The sequence below is a fragment of the Orbicella faveolata genome, unplaced genomic scaffold (assembly GCF_042242905.1).
Source record: "Orbicella faveolata isolate gen_17 unplaced genomic scaffold, um_ofav_v1 contig_2, whole genome shotgun sequence".
NCBI classification, from domain to species: domain Eukaryota; kingdom Metazoa; phylum Cnidaria; class Anthozoa; order Scleractinia; family Merulinidae; genus Orbicella; species Orbicella faveolata.
In genome coordinates, this window is record NW_028301547.1 from 19,093,311 (window position 1) to 19,104,546 (window position 11,236).

The 11,236-nt window shown below is 38.7% G+C and overlaps 1 protein-coding gene across 1 annotated transcript; it reads left to right on the plus strand.

The window, feature by feature from the left end:
- The first annotated feature begins 583 nt into the window (after positions 1 to 583).
- LOC110058964 (galactokinase-like) lies at positions 584 to 11,123 on the plus strand. The gene is made up of 6 exons (XM_020765633.2): positions 584 to 776; positions 1,922 to 2,367; positions 3,202 to 3,383; positions 4,023 to 4,173; positions 4,878 to 5,040; positions 6,142 to 11,123. The coding sequence occupies exons 1-6, from the start codon at positions 621 to 623 to the stop codon at positions 6,211 to 6,213; spliced, it is 1,170 nt and encodes a 389-aa protein (XP_020621292.2). The 5' UTR covers positions 584 to 620; the 3' UTR covers positions 6,214 to 11,123.
- Positions 11,124 to 11,236: the final 113 nt, after the last annotated feature.

Here is an 11,236-nt window from a genome sequence, read left to right on the forward strand (position 1 = left end):
TCTAGCGTACGTTTCAATACATGACTTTGACAGAATGCACTGGATGGAAAAGTTCTAGGCTTATCCCACAGAACGTGCTCAAAACAACAAATCCTGAAAATTTTAGCTCAATTGAATAAATCCTTCTCAAGATATCTTTTCTAGAAGGCGAAAATAACTCGTTTTGAGAAAACGAGCTTTAAACTTACAGTAACAGTACTTATCAAAATAAAACTGCAATAACTTAAGATTCGAGTTTCGTAAAAAAAAAATTCGAATTTCTTTCAGAATTTTAGGTTAAGTCCCGCCTTAAGGAGCGCTTACTTGAGAGGAGGCGCTAATTCGAGGATTTTTGCCTACTCCCTCCGTGCATACTGGCAACCAAAGGTAATGATCATCTCGGCAAAAAAAAAAAAAAAAGAACGAAAGAAAAAAAGAAGAAGAAGAAGAGGAAGAAGAAAAGAAAAAAAGCCTGAAAATTTCTGTTTAAAGTTAAATGTAACACAATCGCAATCAAGAAACAATAATTTTCGGCACGTTCTGTGTTCGGGGAGCATGGGATGTTGCCATGTCTGCCACGTGCCTCCGCGTCCCCTCACATGCAAGTCGTATGACTGGAGCCTGAGAACGAATACACCAAAATGGCGGCCAAGAAGGTAGATGTTGTTGTTCAGGAAGCTAAGACTTCTTTTGAAGAAAAGTTTAAGGCTAGTCCCTCGCTCGCAGTTTGTGCACCAGGGAGAGTAAATCTTATCGGGGAACATACAGATTACAACGATGGCTTTGTTTTTCCCATGGTAAGGAGGTGAATGATTTTTTCTGTGTGCGACGTGACAGTCCTAATTATGAATTTAATTTAGCCTTATTATAAAGCTTCTATAATTCTATAAATCAACCAATAAGGTGTTTGTTTTCTTCAGACCAGAGGGTTATTTATCTTCGGAATCTAGCAAAGCATGACAGAATAGTTATATCGCTAGCTTGATGGGAAAAAAATTGATGCAATTTTAGCTAGCTAGTAAGTCAAGTTTTCTAGGTGATGTGATGGGGGACGTTGTGGGGGGAATATTTTAAGTGGTAATCAATGGGAAGGGAACATCAGAACAGGTTTATTTACCTTTTCAATGTAGTAAAACATGATAAAATAGTTCTATAGCTTGTGAAAAATTTCATGTATCAGTTGTGACATCAAGTTTGTTTAGGGTGATGGGATGGGGTGTGTTATTACAGTCTAAACAGGGCAATGTTTAATTTAATAATCAATTGGAAAAGACAATCAAAAAAGGTTTATTTACCATCAGAAATCTAGCAAAACATGCTAGAATAGTTTTATAGCTTGTGAAAATATTCCATTTATTATTTATCAGATGACTTCAAGTTTATTTAGGGCAATGGGGTGGGGTGCTTTATTCAACAAGGGCACTGTTTTTAGTCCTAATCAATGGAAAGGCAACATCAAAACAAGAGTGTACATTTGCAATAACTTCAAGGGACTTGTCTCTGCCACCTGTCCCCTTGTTTAGACTCTTCATGGGACTTATCACAGGGACTTAATAGGGACTTGTCCTTTCATGTTTCACAAACCATCAAGAATGAAGAAATAATAATTTCAGAGTAATGTACAGTAATTATTGAAGTGGTAAATTATTCATGTGTTACCTTATTCATGATATGATAAATAATCCAAATGATGCATAAAGCAAAACTTTTAATTAAGGCACTTAGGGGTTTCATTAGAATGTTTTAAGCCAGAAGGTAACTGTTTTTCACAGCCTCTATATGATGAAACCAGGCAGACAAGGTCATTGTCACAGCTGGTCAATTTGCCTGGTGCCAAGCCCTTATTGAAACCCTCAGACCCTCCAAAACATGCAGTGGTCACTGGACTGAAAATGTGGTTTGGAGTTCTGATTATCAATTTACTGGTTTCTTTTTGATATAGGCCTTAGAGTTGGTGACTGTAATAGTTGGAAGAAAGAAAGACGGTAATATCTGTCAGTTAGGTACCAGTGCTAAAGGTGCCGACGAGCCAAAGATGATAACGTTCCCTGTTCCAACAAAAGATAGTCCCTTAGTGCCTGGGAAGCCGTCATGGGCAAATTATGTCAAAGGTGTTATTGCTAATTTTCCAGAGCAAATTCCAGCTTTTGATGCCATGATTGCGAGTTCTGTTCCTCTTGGGGGAGGACTATCTAGCTCTGCTTCCCTTGAAGTTGCCACATATACATTCCTAGAGCAGCTAAGTGGGAAAGAAGAAAAAGATTTAAAAGCAAAGGCTCTGGCGTGTCAGAAAGCTGAGCATGATTTTGCTAATATGCCATGTGGAATTATGGACCAATTTATCTCTGTTATGGGCAAGAAAGGCAGTGCTTTACTGCTTGACTGCAGGTATGGATTATTTTACTTCTAATCTTTACTTGGCATTGTGGTCAAAATTTTTAAATCAGTTGTTTTCACTTATACTGTATATATGTTGTGCTTCAATTATTACTACCTTTGGTAAAATTTGGTATTTTCCTTTGTTTCATATAGTTAGAATATGTGATACACCAGAGCAAAGGAAAATGTTAAATTGTATCAAGGGTGAAATTGAACCACAACATATATAATAGTGTATAATTCAGTTGTTGAGGTACTGACAATCTCTGAATAAATCATTAGCCTATTATATTAGCAAGCATTGTCAATGGCTTTTTCATGCACCATTACCTAATAATGTTAAACTGAAACTTCCCAACCTTAGTGTCATCTAAAGTGTTCCCTTGTACATTTCATAACTTGGATTTGTAGACTTTCCAAGTTACCCAGGCAGATAGCTTTTCTTGTAGTCTTACATGTATGCTTGGACCCATGTATTATTTATACCAACCCTATACCAAGGAAAATAATTAACTTTTTGGTGTGGATGGGGTTTTCCAAAAATTAAGCCATTGAAACAGTCTGAGTTTTTCTTAAAATTCACCTAAGCAGGAAAATATGAAGCTTAACTGGAATTTCAAGAAGACTGATTTGATGACTTGAACTTTCAGTTAGGTTATGTTATTCTAGAAAACACTGAGCTTTAACCCTCCTCCCCTCCAGCCTTGAGTGTATGCATGGTTTTCATACGTCATAATTGAAAAACTGTTCAAGATTTATTTCTAGTGGAATGTTTCTGATCAGCTCCTTTGACTGAAATGATCATTATAATCATTATAATGAACTACAACATATTCCTGTCAGGTCTATGGAGGCCAAACTTGTACCAATGACAAACCCTGATTTAGTTGTTTTGGTAACCAACTCTAATGTGCGGCACGAGCTGACAGGAAGTGAGTATCCAACAAGAAGAAAACAATGTGAATCAGCAGCAGCGGCATTAGGAAAACCAAGTCTACGAGAAGCTACTATGGCTGAACTGGAAGGTAAATAATTTTTATGTTAAAAGATTGTTTTAAAATTTTTCCTTCTCAATATTCTACATGACCCCAACTATGGCCTGACATCACTGTTGCTTTTCAATACCTTCAGATGAGGCTTTTTTAGTGATGGGGATTATTTCAAATCATTAACTGATTAGCTTTCTGCTTACACTGTACAAGTGCTCATAAAATGGATGTAGAGACCATTGAATGCTTCCTAATTTATTTCCGTTTAATATCACACATTGACAGAAATTTTGTAACTGAAACAAGACATAGTAGTATTTTCAATGGATGTAACTCTATGAACACAAAGCAGAGTATTCAGTCAACATGGAGGAACAAGATAACGTATGCTAGCTACCATACAAATGATGTTCAGCTTGGATTGACCGTGTTATGGGACACGTTTTTGCACACCTTGGCTCCTCACTCTCCAATGTTCACTAAATCAGTGAAACATTGGGCATGCTGAGAATCAATAAGATTTGAGTGTTTTACATTTATGAATATAAGTCAATGTTACTGAGGGATCTCCAAGTCATATCTTTACCAGTGTTTTTTTCTTTTTAGTTTGAAATTTTAAGCACCTGAGAATTTTTTTACAAAATGTAATGGCTCTATTCTTGTAATACTTCAAAGCCAACAAAGGTAAGCTGGAAGATGTTGTGTTCCGACGGGCACGGCATGTGATTGGAGAAATACAGAGGACTACTGAAGCAGCAGTGGCAATTGAAAAAGAAGACTATGAGAAATTTGGAAAGCTGATGGTGGAAAGCCATAATTCCCTACGGTGATGAAACAAAAATCTTCTTATCTTGAGCTTAAACTTTAATTTTATTTTGTTTTCTTACACATAGTTACAATTTGCTTGCCCCCACAACTAGTTCCAGAACTAATTGAGGCAGAGGCTACTTTTCATAAATTTCCATCTTATCATCACTGTGATGAGTTATCATCTTATCTTGAATTTTCATATCATCAATGTGCACTTTTGAAATGAATTGTACTGTTATGTGACGTGCAAATTACAGAATAACAAAACAGAGTACCAGTTTCAAATAAAACTTGAATTCCAGCTTACCCTTCAGACAAGCAGCTCTCAAATTTTGCCTGCCCTGGGCAAGTCTTAGTATATTTTTATTACAATTTAGTTGGCAGATGACTTGCCTGGGCCCTTGCCCATCAAGCCAGTGAGAATGAAAAGTAACTTGCCTGACAGGAAAATCTACTCGTCTGGGAGAGCCAGATCTGGTCCTTTTTTTGACCCCAAGTACTCCAATACTGCAGGTTCTTTCGAAGGAAATTATGAAGAGCAATTCAAGCTTTGGTGATGATTTGAAGCAATTTGGCTTTCCACGACATTAGTTCAAAATAAAATCAAGTTAAAAATAGTGTTATTAATAAGCTACCACTTCACCCAGTCAAATTATATCGTTCAAGTCTAGCAGCACAATTGATTTATGCTCAAAGTACTACTAATGTCTTTGATTACAGAGATGATTATGAGGTCAGCTGTGAAGAACTTGATTTACTGGTCAAACTTGCTCTAGAGGTTGATGGAGTATATGGTTCCCGTATGACGGGTGGCGGCTTTGGTGGGTGTACTGTTACTCTGGTGAAAAGGTCGTCCGTTGACAGTCTTATTAAGCACATCCAGGTAGGTATTCCTGTGGTAACAGTGCAATCCCAGAGTTTTTAGTGTGGCTAGAAGCTATCAGTACTATCATCATTTTATTTATTTATCTATTGATTGATTGATTGATTGATTTTATTATTTTCCATCCATTTGTAAAGCTCATTTGAAAACTAAAGTTGAATTTGCGCAATAGAACTCTTTATTATTATTTTTTTATATTTTTAATATCAGTGGGAGCTAAGACTAAGTATTTTGTGGCAGTAGATAGAAAAATTGGTTTTATAAAAGAGCTCTTGGGAGTTCATTCTGCACAAAAAAAGAGAGAATCCCTGCTACAGTAAGGATGTAGATTTTGTAACAAGACGCCATGGGCAGGAGAACTTTTGGTTCATTTCTTGATCAATAGCAGCAAATTGTTTATGTGAGAAATGAAACAGTCGCCATAGGGGTTGGTCTTGTTTGAAGGTTGGGTGGCCCTTTGGGGCAGGTCAAATTTTTTTTCTGTTGGGATATGTTTTGGATATACAGTATGCTTGACTCACTCATCAGGGACAAGTCACAGCACATAGAGCAATTGTGCAGTATTAGTATTATTTAAACGTTCAATCGGTAAAAGATGGCCTTGGAGAGTAGGTAAACCTACTTGGACAACTCTTCTCCAACTCTTCTTGCTGTTTATTAAGGTTGGCTACCAGTCTTAATGTTTTCAAAGCGAACATATGTAAGATGAACCTGTAAACTCTACTGGATGAGGGATGCTGAAGCTACAATCTATGCAATAACTAATAGACCTTTCCCGCATTCCAACAAACTATAGCACCAAGTCGAGGTCAGGGTGGACAAAAATACAGCAAATGTATGAAATTGTCCACCCCGACCTCGTTCTGGTACTATTGTTTGCACGCACTGAAGTGGAATGCGGGAAAGGTCTATTGATTAGGGTTTTTGTAAATGCTTGTAAATAGACAAAATTTTAAATTATTGTTGGGCTTTGTAATTTCTTTTTAGGTAGGTGTCCTTTATTAGTAGAGGGTTATCCCTCGGCTAAAACAATTAAGTTAATAAAGTTATTTTTTAAATTTATTTTATTTTTATTTGTTTGTTTGTTTGTTTGTTTGTTAGGAGGGGTATGGTAACAAGGCTACATGTGTGGTTACCAGTCCAGCTGATGGCGCCAGGGCTCTGAGCCTTTAATGTATTAATTTGTTGTATTATGAAGCTCAAGAATTCAATTCAGTGTTTCAAATTTGTACTCAAATAATGTATACATAATATATGTAGAATTGATCGGTGGTGGAAAGGGGCAACTAATATTTTTTGATAGTCAATAGGTTTGTTTGTTTCAATCAAGAGGAATTTGCCAGAAGAATTCGGCCTTAGCATTTTCTATTACTAGTTGTACAGTGGTTTTCAGTTAAATGATGTAAAAACAAAACCAAAGTAATCTCTCTGTCCAATCACAAAGGACACGGACAATCCAGTGAAACAATCAAAACTTGAAGCGAATACAGGTAGTTGACAGAAGCGTGGGAAAAAGTTCATGAGTGTTTTGGTTTTACTTCTGATTGGATGGGAAAGTGGCGCGAGATTTTTAAACCAATCACAAAGAGCACACAGGGGGTAGTAGTGCAAAACCAAAGCAGATGCGAATTATTTTCGACGCTCAAGTGAAAGCCGTGCTAATATCTACTAGTTAGGCAACGCTTTTGAGTGGTATACCATGGAATATTCCACGAGTCACTTGTATTTTCTTAGTTTACACACGACCCATTTTTGAACAGCTAGATCGATACTTGAATCCGTATTGCATCGAAGGACATCTGGAAACTAAATCAATCGTCCAACCCCTCCCCTCCGGAATTTTCCGGGTCTTTGACCCCCCTCCCCTCCGGAGTTTTCAATTCCCTCCATGGTGGGCGTATGGATATTTTCTAGAACCACACGTTACAAATTTAGATGTAGATAGTAGGGATAATAGGGAAATTTCCTCGGAACGTTTCCGGAAAATCCGAAAATTGTTGTATTTCCGAAATGCAAACCATTCAACCAAAAGTTCTCGAAATTCCTGGAAGAAAATCAAATGTAATGAAAATCCCCGGTTAGAGATTTCGGAAAATTTCGGTATACCTCGCAAGGCCGTCTTTCCCTCTTTCCCGGAAATTGTGGAAAATGCTGTTCCATTCGTTACTGGAAATTTCCGGAAATTCAAACCGGAATTTTTTGTCAAACGGAAAGCGCCCATGTAGTGTAGCGGCTAACAGCTTCAATTGTTCACTTGATGATAGAAGCATGAAATTTGGCAGGAACATTCTAAATTGTCTATTCTTTCATTCTAGTCGATTAGCCACTTGAAATTCGCATTAACGAGAGTTTTTTTCAAAATGGCTAAAAATGGGTGTGATGTGATAAAATGGCGGTCATTTTAAGTAATATCCTTACTTCCAACTCATCTTGAAGCAACATTTGACCAGTTTATTACTCCCTGATTACAACGTTTTACTGCTAGCATCCTTTAGATACAATTGACTATTCCATACATCTTTCAGTTTCTGAAAATGGCCAAACAATTCTAAAGAATTCTTTCTTTAACAGGCGCTCATGATCTCAAGTACTGTTATATACAGGTTACATTATGTGCCTATCCGTTATCCAGTACGGTAATTCAATACGCCCAAACAATTCTTTTTTAAACAACCTCTGATCACGTATAAGCTTTCAAATACACAAGTCACATTACATGCCTACTTCAACCGAATTCTGATATTCAGGACAGCAATTCATTACGCCCAGCGGTTTCTAGCTGGCTAATTCAAAAACAGCTTTTCAAACAAGCTTTTGATTTCGTAACAGTGCCAAGTAGTGCTGCTATACAATTCACATTGTATGCCCACTATAGTCGATGACCAGGTGGAGCTACTTTTCACACGAACAGCTACACAAAGCTGTACAGTTCAGCCCAAAACAAAGACATTTGCACCTCCCACAATAGTCCTTCCTGCAACCACATCTGATCAGTTCTCGACAACTTGCAGCAACTGATGGAATGTCAGTCCAAAGTATCTGCCACGTGTCACCTCGCCTACTCCATCCCCAATCAGCTGGACTTTTTGTGACAGGTCGAGGGAGAGTGGCTTAACCCCAGATAATTGTTCCCTGGTAGGCAGCATGCTTTGAATGTAGCTTGAGGGCAAACTGAGGTGGTATTGCATCATACGGCCTCTGTTTGCGAGCTAAGAAATTCAGTCTTGCATCGTTCACACTTATATCTGCACTGGACCTCTCATACATGACCACAACAAACTGCTCTAGACTCTGCAGATCAGCGTCGTCAAGAGCTGTCACACACTGACTGAGTTTGGTGATGGTGGTCGAGACCCCTTTACACTCATTCCATGTTTGTCATGCAGACTTCTCTCCTTTGCCATGGAAAGCAGACACACCGTCACATCACGTAAATGCGTAAAAGAATGGGAGTTCACTGGCTTTCTCTGGACCGATTGTGGTTACCAGTTCGTGCACTGGAATCAATCGAAAATTTCCTCCTTGACCAAATGCAATCCACCTTTTTTCCAGGCTCGTTTAAGGATTTGATGACAGATATGGCAATAACTACCACATCCGTGTCGTTGGCCTTAATCATTAAAGCCTTACTGCCGTCCATTGCCGCACGTCATGCGTGCACAAAAATACGTGGGTCTGACTCTTTGTGCATACATGGTGCTAAATCTTCTAACGCAATTACGCGATTGCAACAGACGTATTCCAAGCATGAAAATGGAAAAGTTCAGTCTTGTTGTTGTTATCTCTCAGAAAGCTTTTCCAATTTCGGGGAGTCTTGTTGATTGGTGTAACCCTTCTTCGTATCCCTTTGCCCCTTTTGGATTGTGCCTCTACTTTCAGGCTGGACTCCTTATACACATCAAACACATTGTCAACTCTTTGGTACTTGGTAGAATATGATCTACCTCTTGGAAGGATGTCCTCATTGGCGTAGTCGTCAAATGTCTTTGACGTACGTGGGGGTTGGGAGTTGACAAGAGCTCAGTGATCCATCTATGATGATTTGCATCTGCCTCTGGTTCTGTGTTTGGCATCAAAGCCTTAGACTCAAGTATCTCAACCAGTTGGGATTTCTGGCATGTGTGAAATTTCCCACCGTCACTGGGGGAAGCTGGAGCTGACTGGTGTTTGTGCTGGAAGAAATCATGCTAATCATACTGTCTGCTTTGACATGAAATGAAGAGTTGGGAAAATAGGTGACAGTCCTCTTTCAGTGTCCTCTCCTTGGAACTGACGGCACTAGAAATTTCCTCTTGCCTGAAGAAGGTGATCTTGTTCTCTCTATTTGATAGAACAAGGTGTACTCTTCTTTATTCAGTCCTTCATTGAAGGATTGGAACTGATCTTTGCCCCTGCTATGGTGCGTAGCAACAAGTCTTAAATTAGCTGGATCGGCAATGTCCTTAGCTTTTTGTCTAATACGAGGAGGTCTGCAGACTCTTCTTGAAAAGGATTGCCCATTTCCACTTTCTCAAAGACTGCTATTTGAGCACTTCCGCCTCGTTCGTGATGCTTGCTACTGATTGTTGCATCTTAAGTTCCCGCAACCTCTTCATAGCGAGTGACTAGGCGGCTGACCTCTGGTCCAGCTATCATCCACCTCCAGAGTGCTGTAGGGTCCTCTGTCAAGCCTATCGCTCCTCCATCATCCTTGATGACTGCATTGTTTTGTTCGTGGGCTTGGTCGATTGCAATTGACGAGAATTCTTTGCGAGATTTGTGCTACGTCTGGATGTTGTTGATCGATGGTCATCATATATCTCTGCGGTGAATTTAAAGCCACCACGCATAATTCACACTGTTGTTTTCAAAGAAATAAGGCAAAAGTTCTGCCAGCGCCTCACGATATAGGCAAAAGTTGGCTTCTCTTAATGAACGAACCAGTGTTGGAATGGTTAGCTCTAGAGCTAAAACAAAATGCGAACTGTGGACTTTCGAGTCTTCGTTTCTTACACCACTCTTCGAAATCAAGAACCCCTTGTGAACTTTAAGATGTATCTCTGCTACAGCTATTATATGCAGCTTTCCTCTGCTTGTATAGACAACATGCTGTGATATGATATGCTTGACGAGATCTGGTAACACCTGAAGCTGACAGATAAGATTCTGCAGTACCAGATGAGGCAACTCCTGCCTCAACAAAAGCACTTGTCCAACCGCTGTCCTGAAGTGAAGACCCTATCAATTTCAGAACAGCCATTTCTATGTGAAGACCTATCCTTGAGATGAATCGTCTGAGAGGTTTAAAGTGCAAAAATTGTTAAAAGATATGTCAACATTTCCACCCAAACACAAGTAATATGTGAGGGTTAAAACTAAAATCTATTATCGTAAAAACCTAGGTACAAAATTCTAAAATACTTACAGACATGCTCCACTTGCCATGATGATGTCTGCCTCTTCTGCGACTCTTGATAGCCTGCGGACATTTTTGCTAGCAGCCAACGTTTACTACTCAGCTATAGTATTTTTTTAGTTTCTTTGCTCGGCAATGAACTTTTGCACTGCAACATCATCAACTTCTCCTGCATAAGGCTGCGAATTAAGTCTATACCTAAAGTTAATGACGTCCATGTTGAGATAAAGACCACCTATTTAGTAAATTGTTAAAAAAAAAAGTGTTATACCGCCAAATTTGAAGTGGCTAATCGATCAGAATGAAAGAATACTTAATTTAGAACATTTCTGTGAAATTTCATGCTTGTATCACTACGTGAACAATTTTGCCAAAAAAATGATGTTAGCCGCTACACTAATGGTGTACCACAAGATAGCGTTCCATAACTATTTTGTACCATACCATGGAAATTGCAGTGGCCAATACAATCAATGCGACATACGCGCAGCGCACTATGGGAAGGTTAGGTGTAAAACCCCGTCAAGTGTACAACGGCTCTATCGAATTCTGATTGGTTGTTTCTTCTATGTGGCAGGGTATAAATAGAACAACTCAGTTGAAATGGACAGGTAATATTTTTAGGTAGTCAAACTGCTTTTTGTTTCACTGGAAGTGAAATACAGCATTCAATTTTGTTCTTAGCAAAGTTTCTTATGTTTGTGCGTCTTTGATTTAATCTTCTTAAACTCATTAATAATTCATCAAGTTAAAACAAAGAAAATCACAACTGTGAAGGAGCTTTGGATACCCGCTCTTAAT